General features: G+C 45.6%; 1 protein-coding gene across 19 annotated transcripts in view; it reads right to left on the bottom strand.

Moving 5' to 3' along the window:
- The window catches only part of LOC119857578 (transmembrane protein 263-B-like), a 312,491-nt gene that overhangs the window by 13,103 nt on the left and 280,374 nt on the right, over positions 1 to 19,014 (bottom strand). For 2 of the 19 annotated variants that reach the window (XR_006281804.1, XR_006281803.1), the window contains exons 3-4: positions 6,804 to 7,083; positions 3,558 to 3,707 (exon numbers count right to left, since the gene is read on the bottom strand). The exons of 14 other annotated variants lie outside the window; for them this stretch is intronic. Coding sequence is in view for 1 of the 5 variants with exons in the window: in XM_038406691.2 (XP_038262619.1) it covers positions 6,804 to 7,014 (211 nt within the window). In the remaining 4 variants the exon portion in view is untranslated. Of the gene's footprint in view, positions 1 to 1,019; positions 1,082 to 2,159; positions 2,451 to 3,557; positions 3,708 to 6,803; positions 7,084 to 19,014 lie in introns of those variants that run through there. 3 more of the 19 variants (XR_006281802.1, XR_006281805.1, XM_038406691.2) reach the window with 3 other exon arrangements.

Below are 19,014 nucleotides of genomic sequence, written 5' to 3'. Positions count from 1 at the left end.
CCCATGCAGTACAAGGAAGTCCCTCGGGCTACTGCTCAAGTGGGTCCACAGTCCTGGATCATCTAGACTTAAGGAACTAAACTCAGCAGCAGCTGTTTCTTGTGCCTCCACCTCACGCTTCTCTGATCTACACTTTTCTTCAGGAATGTGCATGGTTACATCCATTTGAGATGGAGATATGGATGCTGCAGTAGCTGCCAGGTCACCTGCACTCTGACTTACTGAGATCTCCTCACCACTCACATCCTCACTGGGGCCGGAAGGCTCACCGTGAACATTTGTGTCTATGTATCTCAGGACAGCTCCTTCCTGCTTAGATAGAAAAGCTTCCTTTGCTTTCTTTCTTTTTCTGAATGCAGCCCCAGAGGGGCGTTTTCTTCTTTCACTCATGACTGCTGTTCTGTGCCAGCTATAGTGGCTCTCAACACTCATTTGAAGGGGACAAATAAGCAGGCTGGTAGCAGGGCCTGAGTGAGGGAAGATATCGGCGTCTTAAAGGCCTAACTGGCTTACTTCAGTTGACTGGCTGTTCTCCTCAAGTGGGTTCAGGGAAGCAGCAGGAAACGGAAAGCTCCCTGAGAAGCTGGTGTTAATCAGTCCAGGATCCTGGAGGTGCTGGAGAGGTACATAAGAGGCTCCTCCTCCTCCTCTCTCTCCTTGCAGCTCCTGCTGCTTTCTGTTATTCCCTCTCATCTTTTCTCCTGCCTGCCTGTTATGTCTCTGGTGCCCTCCTTCCTCCAGCACAGCCCTCCACCCTCTCTGTGCGTCTAGAGCAGACAGAATCCATATGCACCAGCAGCAGACACAATTTTCTTCACTCTGAGTCCTAGTGGCGCCCCACCACAGTCTGGCACCTGAGGCGGCCACCTCAGTTCATCTCATGGTAAGGCCAGCCCTGCTACAAACTGTTTCCACAGCTAGAAATCAGGAATCTTGCTGCCCAGTCTTTGTCTCAGATATACTCGTGTAACCCACTCACAACTTGTGTGTTGAGTCTCCCTGTAGGGGATCCCACTCACTTCTATTGCTGAAGCAGAAGAGGACTGTGCTGTGGGTCTCAAGTTTGTGGGTTCAGACTCTGCTGTGGAACACCAGAAGTAGAAAAAACACATGTATAAGAGCTGGTGTAAGGACCCTGAAGTAACTGTTGCAATGATTTTATATTGTAAAACATTTTGCTTAGAAGTTGCTATCATTGTTGTGTTAACATTTATTTTACTGTTGCAATTTCTAGTGCTTGTATATTGGTTAACAGGGGCTGTCCCTTCTGGCTTGTGGGAGGCTGAGGGCTTGTCTCTATGAACACTTGTTTGGTGGTATGCTGGGCTGTTGATCTATCCCGCACAAACCTGCTGCACACTAACAGTCTGCTGTCCTGCACTAAAAGTTTCCTAGTACTCTTTGATCGACCTGCTTTGAAACGGGAGTAGATTAAAGTGCACCAGGGAACTTGTAGTGCACATCAGCAAGGTCCACATGAACACTTAGTGGGCAGCAGGCTAGAATGCGGTAGATTTACATCCCCATTTACTATGAACTAAGTGTTCACATAGACAAGCCCAGAGTGTGTTTGAGAGTGAGAGCAGTGCATAGGAGATTTTGACTGTGTTTCCAGAGAGTGGAAGACCTGCCTGTGTAAACTCCTAAAGGGCAGAACATGGATTTAGTAAACTTCTTTCCAGAAAGCAAGCCTTATTCTCAAAAGGTGTCACATCAGTGTTCTTGGGGGAGTGGCAGCCTCAGGACATTGCTAATAAGCTATAGAGTTTTCCACTTGCAGGTCACCAGTTTAACTCCTGCCCAGCTCAACAAGGATTAAAACTAGGGCGGTCAAGCAATTAAAAAAATTAATCGCACTTAATCGCGCCGTTAAACAATAATAGAATACCATTTATTTAAACATTTTTGGATGTTTTCCACATTTTCAAATATATTCATTTCAATTGCAACACAGAATACGAAGTGTACAGTGCTCACTTTATATTTATGTTTTATAAATATTTGCACTGTGAAAATAAAATAAATAGTATTTTTCAATTCACTTAATACAAATACTGTAATGCAATCTCTTTATCATGAAAGCTGAACTTACAAATGTAGAATTATGCACAAAAAAACCTGCATTCAAAAATAAAACAATGTAAAATTTTAGAGCCTACAAGTCCACTCAGTCCTACTTCTTGTTCAGCCAATCGCTCAGACAAACAAATTTGTTTACATATGCAGGAGATAACGCTGCCCACTTCTTGTTTACAATGTCACCTGAAAGTGAGAACATGGCACTCTTGTAGCCAGCATTGAAAGATATTTATGTGCCAGATATGCTAAAGATTCCTATGTCCCTTCATGCTTCAACCACCATGCCAGAGGACATGCGTCCATGCTGATGATGGGCTCTGCTCAATAATGATCTAAAGCAGTGCGGACTGACACATGTTCATTTTCATCATCTGAAACAGACAACATATGGCATGTTTCTCTTTGGCATAAAGGGATAAAAACAAAGTTACTTTTTCTAACCCATAGTCCTATAGCATAGATCAGATCAATCAGCCCTCAAAGTCCATATAGTCTCTAGGATATGAACTGACCTTTGGATGTCAAGCTGACACTACCTGCAACTGTCATGATCCCACTCCTCCCCCGGTCTTGGAGGCTGGCCTGCCTGGAGGTGCTCAACACATTCCTACTAGCACAGACGAATTATGTCACCCTATGCTGAATCTCAGATTATTCAGTAGTTTCTTTTTTCAAATTCACTCCATCTGAGAATTTGAAAATAATACGTAGGACCTACAATTACTGTGCACTTTGCTGGTACACAACTAGCCAGGCAGTAGAGGGAGCACAAGTTAATTATCTACTCTGCCCAGCCATGCAGAAACAGATCACCTAAGAAGGGCAGAGAAGGCAAACAAAGCAAGATTCCCCATTAAGGAAGTTGGGGAACAGGGGAAGGAGGAGGTAAAAGTTATGCACAGGGAAGGAAATAATTTGTAAAATCCTCCTAGAAGCTTCAGCCAACAAGCAACAGTGACAATTACAGGCCAGATCTACAGGGGCCCAAGCACCTACAGCTCCCATTGACTTGATCCGGATCATCCGCTTAGCTCCGCTGAAAATCTGGCCCTTCTCTCTAAAAACCGATACTGGGAATTTTCTCTTCATGCTTGGGCTAAACAAAGAATGATTAGAAACCTTTCCTAGAGCGAAAGCCATGAGTTTGCCTATAGCTGTGGGAAGAGCCTGCTGTGTTCAGAAAGGCAGTGGTGGGGGGTATTAACTCGACCTGCTGGACCTCCAGCCATAGGCACACTTTTCCTTAATACAGCTGTTCTCGGATGTGTTCTGGGACAGAAGGATATGTCAATGGAAGATGACATGCAAGGGTTTCAGGAATTCCATTGTCCATGGCATGTCTGCAAAGTGTTTTCTCTGTCTGTGCTGTCTTTCTGCATTACAGCATGCCTGCAGCAGGGTATGCGGGACACTTCTTCAGTGGGGATCAGGGGGAGCTTTGGTGATTGACACATTTACATGGGGAACAATAAAATCACCTTTTCCAGCAGCACCTATGCCAAGAGAATCCCAGCCACTTGCAGAGTTATCGGGCTGTTCTGGTTGCAAAGCCAAAATACCAACTGATCTTCCTGAGAGCAAATGGCCCAAAGAGAAAACAATTCAACAACTACACCAGTCTTTTAGACCTGCAATTTAAGAAGAAACTTATTAGCCTTGGTGCCCTGATGAAGCCCAGCTGTGTTATACTGATATGTTTTCGCTGCTGTAAAACGTGAGGAAATACTGGGCGCCCCACCACCACTACTACACACATGCTGTGGATTGTTGCTCAGAGGGACGCAGGAACAGGCGCTGAAGACAGAGTCACAGATAACTCAGCTGAACTCAAATTCCCACTGAAATACCATTTCTTACTGTGCTGCAACATCCCCACCCCACACTGGGCCAGGGTGGCCTTATCCAAAATCCATCCATCTATCCACCCAGGCAGTAAGTCCCCAGGACCTTTATTTTTCTTTTTTCATATCCCTCCCATGACCCGCAGTGCTTCAAACATTGCAGCTAGGAGGGCAAGATGGTTGGTTTCTTCAGAGACATTACATAGGGGTACTTCCAGATGCCACTGCATTGAGCTGTAAGATCTGCCTGTGAGCCACTCCTTTAGCTTCACATCAGAGTGCCCAAACTCAACCTGTAGGCCAAATGCAGCTTACTGTTGCCCCTAGTATAAAGTGCAACCTTCTAGTATAAAGTGCAACCTTCAGGGACTACACGTCCCAGCATGCACTGCTCCATCTTGAGCAGAGCAGCCATTAGAGAGAATATGTACCTTTTACTTTCCTCACTTCAATTTATAACAAACTTATCTGGGGAAGGGCCAGAGTGGCAATGATTTAATCAGAAGCCATCACAGCAACAGGAATCCCACCAAGTCACCTCTCCAGTCCAAACAGGCCCGTCACTTTTATTAGTATTTACTAGGGTTGGGTTGTCAGGCTCCTGGTTTTTGACCGGAATGCCGGGTCGAAAAGGGATACTGGTGGCTCCAGTCACCACTGCTAGCCGGGCTGTTAAAAGTCCAGTCGGTGGCGCAGCAGAACTAAGGCAGGGCTCTGTGCCTGCCCTGGCTCCGTGCGGCTCCTGGAACTGGCTGGCGTGTCCCTGCAGCCCTTAGGCACAGGGGTGGCCAGGGAGGCTCCGCGCGCTGCCCCTGCCCTGAGTGCTGGCTCCGTAGCTCCCATTGGCTGGGAACTGCGGCCAATGGGAGCTGCGGGGGCGATGTTTGCGGGTGAGGGCAGCGTGCAGAGCCGCCTGGCTGCCCCTGTGCCTAAGGGCTGCAAGGACATGCCAGCTGCTTCTGGGAGCTGCCTGAGATAAGTGTCACCTGGAGCCTGCACCCTGAACCTCCTCTCCCAGTCATGAGCCCCTACCTGCACTCCCAACCCCTCGGCCCCAGCCTGGAACTCCCTCCTGCACCCCAAATCCCATCCCCAAGCTCCACCCAGAGCCTGCACCCCCCAGCTGGAGCCCTCAGCCCCTCCTGCACCCCAACCCCCTGCACCAGCCCAGAGCCCCCTCCTGCATCCTGAACTCCTCATTTCTGGCCTCACCCCAGAGCCCGCAACCCCAGCAGGAGCCCTCACCCCCTCCCACACTCAATCCCTGCCCCAGCCCGGAGCCACCTCCCACACTCCAAATTCCTTGGCCCCACCCCCCAGCCCAGAGCTCCCTCCTGGACCCCAAACCCTTCAGCCCCAAGCCCCATCCCAGAGCCTGCACCTCCAGCCAGAGCCCTCACCCCCTCCCATACCCCAACTCCCTGCTCCAGCCTGGTGAAAATGAGCTAATGAGTGAGGGTGGGGAGAGTGAACGACGGAGGGAGGGGGGATGGAGTGAGCAGAGGGCAAGGCATTGGAGAAGGCCTGGGCAGGAGCAGAGCAAGGATGTTCGGTTTTCTGCAATCAGAAAGTTGCCAACTCTGGACTGTGGTACCTATGAGCCCAGATGTAAAGGTGACGTTATTGCTAGAGAACACTCAACGCACATCCTGATCCCAGCAAGGATTTAAAATGGGATCAATACCTGGAATATTATTTTTGTTTAAAAAAAGCAAGAACAATCTTCCTCAATTTAAATAACCCCCAATGGGCCTTTTCTGGACTCTCCTCCTACTGACAGACAGACCTTACACTAGGACATTCTCATGCAAGAAACCCTCTTAAATATCAACCACCACCACACAAAAAGCCAAATGGTTGAAAAGAGTTTGTGCACATACCACATGCCTGCTAGGCACCGGCATTCATCGGCCCCCACAAAAGCTCCTGGAATAACCCATTTGTGATCACGCACACACATTCTGCTAACACAATGTCAGTGCCCATTTCTGAACACATGGTCCAAGATACATTAAGCCGGGAGACTCCAGTTATGATGGGTGTGACCACTGACTCCCAGGTTCTAACATCCACAAACCGTGTAAAAGTTTGTCTCTGGATCAACTTCATGGTTGATTCCTGTTTCTTTAATGGGCTGAGTCAAAAAAGACTGACCTGGATCCCAGTCTGAACTCTCTAGCTATATACTGAGGAATTTATACCAAGTTCCTCACCATGGCATTCAAGTGCCTTTCTGGCTAGGGCCCACTGAATTCAGACTGATGCTGTCCACTCAGCTCTCAGATCTCCTTTCCTGCACAGCAGCTGACCAATTTCTACCTGGTTGATGGCAGCCCCTGGATGCTGTTCAAAGCTAGCACCTTTTTCTGCAGCTGAATATGCTTTGTCCCTTCCCTAGAGTTCATTCTCTATTATGTGGCCATTGTTGCCAATTATCCCCCAGAACCTGGTCCTTGCCTGCAATTAATAGCCAAGGGTATATGATCAGCTATTACGGTTGTAACAAACTGGTTGTTAACTTCTCTATCGATCAATTTCAGGTGGTCTTTTTCTGCTGTTAGAAATTCAGCTCAATGATTTATATTAGAAATGGATTTTCATGTGACAGAGTTGGGTGAGGCCAGGTGAAGGGAAAAAGAGTCACTTGTTTTACTTGGAGGTATCATTTGGAAATAACAATGGTCCCAGCCTGCCATTAATGCATTTCCCAGCATTCCCTCATGTCTGGGACAATGACATAGAAGCATCTTATTTTGCGGACTACTTTAAGGCCTTTGTTTGGGTCAGAGGTTGGGGTAATCCCTATTTTGAGGGTTTATCATAAATATGAACCTTTGAAAGTTTGTCCAGCACAAATCTATACAGAATCACACAAATACTTACAGAAGAAGGGTCCCCAGTGTAACCCTACAAAAAGATGTTGAGGGTTGAGGGATAGGGTGGTAAAGGTAAGGATGGGAGGAAGAGTGGTTAGAGCAGGCGTCATGATTCCTGGATTCCATTGCGTGGCTTCAGTGGAGCGCTGCCAATTTACATCTGGTGCATGAGAACACTGTCCTCTTTTTTCACATCCTCCAGGACACACCTCTGCCATGACAGCTATAAAAAGCAGCCAGTGATGGCATCGACGGGCAACTAGAGTTGCTTGGTGTTTCTATTTGATCTATTTATAATCATACAAACAAAACACATTTATAAGCATATGATTATCTCTCTCTTATCCCATCTTTCACATGTCACTGATCAACTTAGATTGTGAGCTCTTCAGGGCAGGGACCATGTCTTATGTTTGTATAGCACTCAATCCAATGAGGCCTCCATGTACTATGGGAATGTACAGTAAATATTAAAAGAAATTAAAAGTAATATGCAGCTAGATTCCGCTTCTGCAACATGAAACGGGGGGATCCACTTTAACGTTAAGGACGTATTCGAATGGATCAGCTCACTGACCCTCTCCAGAAATTTCAGGTAGGGCCTATTCATAGCAGCATGATACCTGCAGACAGAAATTGGCTACCTTTGGCAGGGAGATGACAAAACACTATTTCATAACCTGCACCAAAATGCTGAGGCTGGCTCTGCTGAAGTTTCCAGTCCTCTGAATGTGCACACTATTGCTTGATCTCAGCAGTGGCTGCAAAGGGAACTCCCTTCTTGCATTTCTCATCAGTGTGTCTAGGTGCACAGAGGGAACTGCATCATGTTGCATTTTCAGCCTTCCCATCCTGATGCCCTTGGTACCTGGGGAAGGAGAGAGGAGCCCAAGCTGCTGCACTGATGGGAGTCCTGCAGCCTGCCTCTTCTGCTTCAGCCTGGAGTATGAAGAGCCAATATTGGGAGAGACTTAAGTCTCTTTTCCCCTCCTGTAACCCTATTCTGAATTGCTCAAGAGAGAACTGCTTTGCTACATCTCCATACTCCAGCTAGGAAAGAATAAACAAATTGGAGAGACCCTCAAGAACAAAAGGGATCCCCATTCCACACCCACCCAACCATTGCAGTCAGAGGTAACAAGATGGCATGCTTACCATCCTAGGTAAGAGGCTACAGGACACTGGCCTGTCAACAGTGTTGCTACTGTAAGGGAGGTACATAGTGGAGTGGGGTGGGGTGGGGCAAATGAAGAAATGGATTTGGGGTCAGAAGTGAGGTGAGGTAAGAGAATGGAAGCAATAGGGTTTTTGAGATGAGGCATGGGAGGAATGTTTCACCTAGGGAGTGTCACATGTATCACTGACTGAGGTGGAACATTTTTGTTAAAGCGTTGCTAGCACATCTCCGCTGGTTCTGTCCTGCTCAGTGTGTTCCTGGCTACTTCCCTCATAACTTTGGGAAACTGGTTGCAATTTCCATGCGAGCACTACCCCATTTATCAGGAGATTGCAGCTGCTTTCTGCATGGAGGCCCCTTCAGCCGAAGCCCCACAACCTGGCTTCCCCACAAAGGTGGCTGAAGCGTAATTACAACAAGCACAAACACATGTTTGTGGTGTAGGGCCATGCTTGTAAGTCAACAGTAATGGCTCCTGACATCAGTTAGCCGACCGCGTAACAGCAGACGGGGAGCTGGTGTGCCTGAACTATCTAACGTGGAGATGAGCCAATGTTGGATCTCTGGCTGTCGTCCTCCAGCAAGGCAGGGCAAGAGGCACATTGGCTAGTCACACTTAGGGACTATCCAGGAAGCTTTACACACAGCCCAGGAAGTCTTCCCCACCCTCCCACACACATGCTGGTTTATATATTCATGTATTCTTAACAGAAACATTAGCTGCCATAATTGACTCCATTACTGGGGGTTATTAGAGCTTTCAATCACCGCCTCTGTGGCCTCATGTAGTGCTAGGGAAATGCATGGGCACAACAAACAGGGCACAAGCATGACCAGCAGCAGAGCTTTTTAATTATTCTTTCTCTAGGTAGTTGCTGTGGCAACTCAAAAAAAAAAAAATTCTGGCAGGAACTGCAGCAAGCGGAGAACTGTAAACTTTTCCGTTTGTGGAAAATGTTATGGTTATGTCTCTGAAAAGGCGGACAGAGACAGAGAAGGGCTCTTTTCAAAGAGTGCTACAGCAAGAGCCAAAAAAGGGCTGCTTGCAAATTTATTCTCACAGCTGGCCTGGATCACGACTGGTCTTTACACACCAAAGCTTCCCAGAAGCTAATGCAGTGTAGGAATGATGGGTTCTGGGAGGGAGTTTTTCTGAAAGCAGCTGAATCACGCTGTATTTAGACCTTGGAAGGGCCTTCTTGCTTCTAACCAATCTCCCCCACAAATATATTATGACCGAGGAAAGAGGCCTGTTCCAAGAGAGGCTCTATGGAAGTGAACTTCATTTTGATGAAAGATTCTGGATTCACATCCCTGGAGCATCAAGCTTTCCATTCATACATGGAAGAGAACAACAAGAACAGGAGGAATTGCTGAGTTCTGAAAGCACTGCAGTTTGACCAGAAAACTTGCACCTGATCTCATAAAAAGTACCATGGGGTTCAAAGCATTCAGTGCCCTCTGAGCAGTCAGAAGAGCAACAGCCACGGAGATGGATATTGCATACCTGGATATTGTTTGAAAGCAAGGAAATTTAGAAAGCCTTACTTTGTGTACTGAATTCTAGCATTCCAACATGAGGCGGGAACTTTTGTGACCATAAAAGGATATCAGTATCAGTTTTAATTCATAACACAACAACATCTCCAACAGCAAAGCATTCATTTAGTGGGAAGAACTCTACTGTGTCCACTACACCACTTCTTGGAGCACCCAGACAGTTACTGTCCAGGTCGGACCTTGCTTAGCATGCAAAATCCAACCAGAGCAAAACTGAAAGGGGAAGTGCTGGCTGGCCAATTCTCACTCTGTGAAGGTTCACTTTTGAACTCGTATTAAAACACAGGTTTGTTAATCTTGGGAAAAATGCAAGCGCACAATGCAGGACATTGTGAATTCTCTTCTATGCTTCTTTTTAGTGTGTATGTAAGAGCCATCAGACGGGGAGGGGGAGAGAAATGGAGTGGATGCAGAGTAAAGAATGGCAGCAGTAGTAGCCGCTGCTCCTGCCACTGCCGCCAGGATATTTGCTACAGAGAGATGCTGCCTTGTGAAAATGCATGAAGAGAACTTAAGTTTCTCGCTGCAGTCAGTGGCTCAGACGGTAATAACTTCCTGTGAGTTAGACTCACTTGCTAGGGCCAATTTCCCCATGAAGGGGGCTGCAGAGGGGATGGGAGGACAAAGATGAGGCGCTTGTATCAGGTCAACGGGGGGAAGCAGACATTCAAGCTAGACACATTGTAATATAACCTCTATTTCCTCCCCTTCCTCCCCAGGTGGCATGAAGGCTCATGGCTTCCTGATCCTCAATTCAAGACTCACATTAATGATTAATTGCGGTGAATTCTTTAATCAGACTGACAGCAACTTGGGAAAAACAGGAACTGTAAAACCACACCTCAGCCAATGGGGAGCTTTATCCAGGGCAGAGAGGAGGCACTGGCCAGACCTACATGTGCTCTTCAGAGCTGCTCACTAGCCCTGCTCTGTGCAGCAGTAAAGAGCGAGTCTGCAAGGTCATGAAGTGAGAAAACTAGTTCAAAGCGTTAACATTATTAAATTTTCAGAGTAAGTTTCTAAATATCCAATCATTTAAGGGAAAACACTCTTACAAAGAAAACTGTAGTTCTGCAAACCCAAAAGGCAGAAAAAGCCTGGAAATTCACAGTCAAGTTACACTTAGAAACACACCCAACCAATAGATATTCAAGAGAGACAGTTTTAAAGGGACGCAAACAACCTTAACTCTGCATCATGCCGTTACAACTTATTGTACAGACCTTGCGTATAAAATGAAGACGTTTTGATCAAGAATTGTTAATGAAGGGTGTTCAGATAAGAACTTTTAAGGAGTTAAGAAGTGGCTGTGGAAATCTTAAGCCTGCTTCATGTAATTTGCCTGTGTAGTCAAGGAACTCTCATTTTGTCCATGTGCTATAGCTCCCTCCAGTCCAATTCCTACCAGTCGGTATCTCTGTTGTGCATGAAAGGGTATTTTGCACATCAGAAACCTCATTATACCATGGGGGAGTTGTCCTGAAGAAGAATCCAGGTCCTGATTACTTTTGGTGAACAAATAGAAAGCTTACTTCTGTCCAGCACTGGCTTATCATTTTGAAGGTAAGAGTATTTCTGCTTTAACGCTGAGACGCATGCACTTTGGTTTAAATGCTACAAGTTGAGAAAAATCAATCTATCAAATAAGAGCTAGGAAGGCCATGCAGAGCACGTCTCAATTTCCAGAGGCACTGATGCGGTGAAGATATATGTTGCTTAAGGACAGGATTGGCTTCCGGTGGTGATACAGTGGCAGGAGTTAAGGTTGGTCACGTGGTTTTCACTGTGCACATCTATACAACTTATTTCATATTTTGAAGGTGTCCAGCATCTTAGCATGTAAGCATTTCCATATTTTTAAACTTTTGTGTTTTTTGAGAAAACTGCAGTGTTCCTTCACAGGTCAGGCCACTTTGCTAGTTCATAGATATTAACAATCTTATCTTCATTGGGGGTGGGGGGGAGGGCTGGCATTGAAATTTCCTTAGGATTTTTAAAATATTTAAGAAATACACTGTGACAGGAATCCTTATGAAGGCTACAAGCTGCATACAGTATGGTGCACAGGAGAACTTGGCAGAAAGCACCTCGCTCCATAAGGTGTTTTAGGATGTGCTACACCAAGAACAGCGGGGGCACCTGGCCTCTAACCAATACCGTGCAGTAGCTGAAACAGCTCTCAGCCTGAGCAAATCTTCCTGTTCCAATTACTGAAAGCAACAGAGGAGGTCTAATCCCCAAAACAGAGCACAAATTAATTTATTCCAGGGAGTTCTTCTAAACAGTGGATTTATAACCCCTTCATAAGCAAAAGATCTACTTATGGGCTATGTCCCCCCTACCCATCGTCTCAATAGCACACTATGTGGCTTTGGGTGATAGCATGAGAACCACTACATCTGGCTCTGTCCATCACTGCTGGGTGCTAACAGACCTTAGTATGACCAAATTCTATCAGAAGGACATGTATTTCATCTGACTGCATCTCTCTTCCTCTATTGCAAGTTCCTCGTCTTGTTAGATTGTATGTACTTTGGAGTGAGGGCTGTATTTTTGCATGCAACACTTAGCAAGAACTACTGCAATACAAATCTGAAAATATGATACTAATATTCCTCTCCGAGAGAGCTCTTGGTGCCTAGATACCATGGGCATTTTCCAAAGGTTGATAAAGATCATTGATGTAGCCTACCTGTAGTTTACTACCTAGGCAGGTATTTTGCAATGCTCACAGGAGCTGCCCCTGGCTAGGAGTCTTGGTTTAGCAGGAGTCAGACATTTTTCCATTTGCCTTTGGGCCAAAAAGCAAATTGATTAATTAAAACACCATCCACGCGGGGCTGTAGGCTGCACAGTAGAACCGAGGATCTTGCAGGAAAGGAAGGGAAAAGCCTGGCCCTGTGCAGGCTGTTTCCAGTCCTGTTTACTCAACTATTAGCGAGGGTGGCTTCTTCTTAATTTATTTACCTAGAACACTTCTGTAACCATCTGCTCTTAAGCTAAATGGAAAATTATCTTTTTCCTGTCACTATGGAAGCTCCCTTGGATGTTCTTAATAATGCAAAAAAATCTATCATTTTAATGCAGACAGCTTGGCTAATAAAAACGATCTGTGCTATTTGTAATTATGCCACAAATACAATACAAACAAGCAATTTCTCCCGGCACAGACCAGGCACAAGAAGCCCCTCTCACCAACTGGGGCCCAGAGATGACAGGATGGGAGGCTGATTTGGTGAACCTCAGTGTCAGGTGGCTACAAAGAACTCAAGGAGTAGGCAATTAAAGAGAACCGCATATTTATTAGGATGACTTGCTCCAGTTAATTACTCATTTAACTAGTGTTAGGGCCCGATCCTTCAGTCAAGTTTGCCTAGGTCTTATTTTGACAAAGAACATTCTTTGGAGTCTTAATATAAATTAATCTCAAATCTCCAAATATCAAATGGGTAATTCTATTTTAGGTACTTATCTGGCTCCCATTACAGTATCTCACAACCTTTGATGTATTTATCCTCACATCTCTGTGAGGTAGGGAAATGCCGTTATCCACATTTTATAGGTGGGAAAACTGAGGCACAGAGAGACTAAGTGAATTGCCAAAGGTCACACAGGAAATCTGGAGTAGAGCAGAGAAATTAACCCAGGTCACAAATCCATTAAGGAAAAATATTTAAAGTAGGACCTACATAAAAATATTGTGTTAAAGTGATGAGCTCCAGAGTTGGCAGTTGCTGACTATTCTAAGTACAACCTTGATGGCACCAATGATGCTGGTGTCCTAATTCAATGTATTCTGGTGAAGAAGGCACTGGACTAGGAGTCAGGACACCTAGCTTCTATTCCTGGCTTTGACACTGACCTGCTGTATACATGATGGCAAGTCACTTACACACTCTGTGCCTCAGTTTCCCAATACGTAAAATGGAGATACTTATCTTCATTTCTAAAATGCTTTGAGATCTAGGGATGAAAAATTAAACTGAGTAGGGAAGGAAAAGTTATTCTCTTCTAAAGAACATGGGGGAGGACGAGGAAAGGCTAAAAATACACCTCAAATTATATAAATAAAATGTGACCATGTCCTTTTATTAAATAATGTGATTGTTAAAGTACCATGAGTAAAGAAAGCTGACCAATGTCCCAGAGATTTTCAAGCACTTCTGCAGAGAGATCAACATTGCAAGAAACAAAATGTGAACAAGCTGGGAGCCCAGAACATGTTATGAATTTCTATAATCCAAATATCCCATGCAACTTTTATGTGCTATATAAAAAAAATATAGAAAGTTACTGTTGAGAGTGAGGCTGGGGTAGGGTTGCCAACATTTGAATCTCACAAAACCGAATGCCTTGCCTTTCCCCTTCCCTGGGGCTTCGCCCCTGCCTTACCTCCCGCTCACTCCATCCCCCCTCCCTCTGTTGCTCACTCTCCCCCACCCTCACTCATTCATTTTCACCGGGCTGGGACAGAGGGTTGGGGTGCAGAAGGGGGTGAGGGCTCTGACTGGGGGTGTGGGCTCTAGGATGAGACCATAAATGAGCAGTTCATAGTGCGGGAGGGGGGTCTGGGCTGGGGCAGGGGTGTGGAAGGGGATACCAGCTATGGGGTGGTGCTGCAGCCAGGAATGGGGAGTTCAGGCTGTGGGAGGGGGCTCCGGGTTGGGGCAGGAGGTTGGAGTGCAGGGGGGGTGAGGACTCCAGGGTGGGGCTGGTGATGGGGGTTTAGGGTGCAGGAGGGGGCTCTGGGCTCGGACAAGGGGTTGGGGTGTGGGAGGAGGTGAGGGATGCAGATGACTCTTACCTTGGGCAGCTCCCCAGGGCTCAGAGGCAGAGGCACGGCCAGGCAGCAGTACACAGCATATGCTGCCTCCGCCTGCAGGCACCACTCCTGGAGTTCCCATTGGCTGGGAACTGTGGCCAATGGGAGCTGCGGAGCCAGTGCTCGGGGCAGGGTCAGCGTGCAGAGACTCCCTTGCAACGCCTTCACCTTGGAGCAAAGGGACATGTCATTGCTTCTGGGGAACTATGCGGAGCCACGTAGGGAGCCAGCCTTAGCCCCACTGGACTTTTAACAGCCTGGTCAGCAGTGCTGACTGGAGCTGCGAGGGTCCCTTTTCGACCAAGTGTTCTGGTAAAAAAAACCAGACACCTGGCAACCATAGGCAGGGGACTATTGGTTTGAGGACAGGACTAGGAGCTTTAAGCCCAGCTCTGGCACTGACTGGCTTTAGGGACTTTGGCAAGTCACCAGCTCCTTTTCTGTTTCCATTTTTAATTCTGTAAAATGAGAATAATGATATTTACTTATTTTGTGAGAGGTTGAGAGACATAATGGTTAATGTTTGTCAAGTACTTTAAAAGACAAAAAAGCACAAAGGATTAAAATGATCTGCTAGACAGCTAAGGGAGCGAGTCGCAAATGTCCGAAATCTGCCTTTTGGAATCACACTGGGCTAGCTTGTTGTGAACAGATTGGCTCCACTCGGACAGAAGTAAATCTCACTCGCAGGTATTTCTGGGAAACACCCAAGCTGCCTCCAGTTATGCATCACAGAACAGATCTTGCAAAACGCAATCCACTATTTCCTGTGCTATGCCAGAGGAACTGATCTATGAGGAAGAGGAGTGTGGCAGGCAGTGGCTCTGAGCCAATCACAAAACTGCAGGACCATGGGAGTGGACAAGGGGCGAGGAGCATTACTGGCTGATGTGGTGTATCAAGGTTACAGATGCATACAGATCATTTTTCAGAGTAGCAGCCGTGTAAGTCTGTATTTGCAAAAAGGAAAGGAGTACTTGTGGCACTTTAGAGACTAACAAATATATTTGAGCATAAGCTTTCGTGAGCTACAGCTCACATGCATCCGATGAAATGAGCTGTAGCTCACGAAAGCTTATACTCAAATAAATGTGTTAGTCTCTAAGGTGCCACAAGTACTCCTTTTCTTTATACAGATCATTGACATGGATGATATCTCACCCATGGAGGGAGGTTATTAGAGATAAGCCAAGCTACTTTTAAAAACAACTCTCTGAATAGTCATGGAGCTGATGGTGGTTTGTGCCTGGGCAGGGATGCTGGGGAAGATTGAGGGCTGGCGGACGGGGCTTCTCTCATGGATCAGATTCTTCAATTATACTCACACCACACAAAAGCAGCAGGCTGTGGAGCTGAGATTGGTTCTGGAAAACTATCAGATTGAAGAGCAGCATCTTCAAATTTACCAGGGTTTTTGAGTGACAAGGCACAGGCATGTGCAGGAGGGGACTAGGCAAGACAGAGGTTACGTTACATCGTGTAACAGTTGCTTTCCCTCCTCCATCTTATTTTTCCAGTCTCATGAACAATTTTGCTTTGCATTGTTTCAAATCCTATTAATATTCATAAGTGACTTCCCATTGTTTGCACTTTTCTATCAGGCACACAGTCCCCAGTTGTCTTAATAGGATGCAAAGCTCATGAAATCAGATCTTATTAGTTTCAGAGGAGCAGCCGTGTTAGTCTGTATTCGCAAAAAAGAAAAGGAGTACTTGTGGCACCTTAGAGACTAACGAATTTATTAGAGCATAAGCTTTCGTGAGCTGCAGCTCACTTCATCGGATGCATTTGGTGGAAAAAACAGAGTGGAGATTGATATACACACACAGAGAACATGAAACAATGGGTTTATCATACACACTGTAAGGAGAAAAGGAGTACTTGTGGCACCTTAGAGACTAACAAATTTATTTGAGCATAAGCTTTCGTGAGCTACAGCTCACTTCATCGGATGCATTTGGTGGAAAAAACAGAGTTCTCTGTGTGTGTATATCAATCTCCCCTCTGTTTTTTTCCACCAAATGCATCCGATGAAGTGAGCTGTAGCTCACGAAAGCTTATGCTCAAATAAATTTGTTAGTCTCTAAGGTGCCACAAGTACTCCTTTTCTTTTTGCGAATACAGACTAACACGGCTGCTACTCTGAAACTGTAAGGAGAGTGATCACTTAAGAAAAAGCCATCACCAGCAGCAGGGGGGGAAAGGAGGAAAACCTTTCATGGTGACAAGCAAGGTAGGCTATTTCCAGCAGTTAACAAGAATATCTGAGGAACAGTGGGGCGTGGGGTGGGGGGGGGAGAAATAAAATGGGGAAATAGTTTTACTTTGTGTAATGACTCATCCATTCCCAGTCTCTATTCAAGCCTAAGTTAATTGTATCCAGTTTGCAAATTAATTCCAATTCAGCAGTCTCTCATTGGAGTCTGTTTTTGAAGCTTTTTTGTTGAAGGATAGCCACTCTTAAGTCTGTAATCGAGTGACCAGAGAGATTGAAGTGTTCTCCAACTGGTTTTTGAATGTTATAATTCTTGACGTCTGATTTGTGTCCATTCATTCTTTTACGTAGCACCACTGACTTCCTGAGAAAACTACAGTCCATTGGTGATCTTCCTAAAAACACCATCCTAGCCACTATGGATGTAGAAGCCCTCTACACCAACACTGCACACAAAGATGGACTACAAGCCGTCAGGAATAGTATCCCTGATAATGTCATGGCTAACCTGGTGGCTGAACTTTGTGACTTTGTCCTCACCCATAACTATTTCACATTTGGGGACAATGTATACCTTCAAATCAGTGGCACTGCGATGGGTACCCACATGGCCCCACAGTATGCCAACATTTTTATGGCTGACTTAGAACAACGCTTCCTCAACTCTCGTCCCCTAATGCCCCTACTCTACTTGCGCTACATTGATGACATCTTCATCAGCTGGACCCATGAAAAAGAAGCCCTTGAGGAATTCCACCATGATTTCAACAATTTCCATCCCACCATCAACCTCAGCCTGGACCAGTCCACACAAGAGATCCACTTCCTGGACACTACGGTGCTAATAAGCGATGGTCACATAAACACCACCCTATATCGGAAACCTACTGACCGCTATTCCTACCTACATGCCTCTAGCTTTCATCCAGATCATACCACTTGATCCATTGTCTACAGCCAAGCTCTACGATATAACCGCATTTGCTCCAACCCCTCAGACAGAGACAAACACCTATAAGATCTCTATCATGCATTTCTACAACTACAATACCCACCTGCTGAAGTGAAGAAACAGACTGACAGAGCCAGAAGAGTACCCAGAAGTCACCTACTACAGGACAGGCCCAACAAAGAAAATAACAGAACGTCACTAGCCATCACTTTCAGCCCCCAACTAAAACCTCTCCAACGCATCATCAAAGATCTACAACCCATCCTGAAGGATGACCCATCACTCTCACAGATCTTGGGAGACAGGCCAGTCCTTGCTTACAGACAGCCCCCCAATCTGAAGCAAATACTCACCAGCAACCACACACCACACAACAGAACCACTAACCCAGGAACCTATCCTTGCAACAAAGCCCGTTGCCAACTCTGTCCACATATCTATTCAGAGGACACCATCATAGGGCCTATTCACATCAGCCACACTGTCAGAGGCTCGTTCACCTGCGCATTTACCAATGTGATATATGCCATCATGTGCCAGCAATGCCCCTCTGCCATGTACATTGGTTAAACTGGACAGTCTCTACGTAAAAGAATGAATGGACACAAATCAGACGTCAAGAATTATAATATTCAGAAACCAGTTGGAGAACACTTCAATCTCTCTGGTCACTCGATTACAGACCTAAGAGTGGCTATCCTTCAACAAAAAAGCTTCAAAAACAGACTCCAACGAGAGACTGCTGAATTGGAATTAATTTGCAAACTGGATACAATTAACTTAGGCTTGAATAAAGACTGGGAATGGATGAGTCATTACACAAAGTAAAACTATTTCCCCATGTTATTTCTCCCCCCCACCCCACCCTACTCCCCACTGTTCCTCAGATATTCTTGTTAACTGCTGGAAATAGCCTACCTTGCTTGTCACCATGAAAGGTTTTCCTCCTTCCCCCCGGTGGTGATGGCTTATCTTAAGTGATCACTCTCCTTACAGTGTGTATGATAAACCCATTGTTTCATGTTCTCTGTGTGTGTATATCAATCTCCCCTCTGTTTTGTCTACCAAATGCATCCGATGAAGTGAGCTGTAGCTCACGAAAGCTTATGCTCTAATAAATTTGTTAGTCTCTAAGGTGCCACAAGTACTCCTTTTCTTTTTGATCTTATTAGTGAGTCTCCATCAGACGCCATCAGCACTGCAGTACCTCAGCCTCCATTCTTGCTAAAATGACATGGTATCTTTCACAGCAGTAACATCTGTAGAGGTCTTAATCTAACATGACTTTTCAATCTGAATTTCAGAAACAAATAGGAGTAAAACACTTAGTGCAGAAAACTCTATTGAATTAAATGGCAAAAACTGTCATTAACTCAGAGTTAAGGATGCTGGCGATAGCTTGTGCCTTTCCAGAACATCAAATTCAGCAAAACTCAGACTTCTGAAAACCAGAAAATACAGAGTGAAGGTAAATGCACACACAACCTTAACA

Source organism: Dermochelys coriacea, chromosome 6 (assembly GCF_009764565.3).
Source record: "Dermochelys coriacea isolate rDerCor1 chromosome 6, rDerCor1.pri.v4, whole genome shotgun sequence".
Lineage (NCBI taxonomy): Eukaryota > Metazoa > Chordata > Testudines > Dermochelyidae > Dermochelys > Dermochelys coriacea.
The sequence above is the reverse complement of the archived record's forward strand: the minus strand, read 5'-3'. Positions and strand labels throughout refer to the sequence as shown.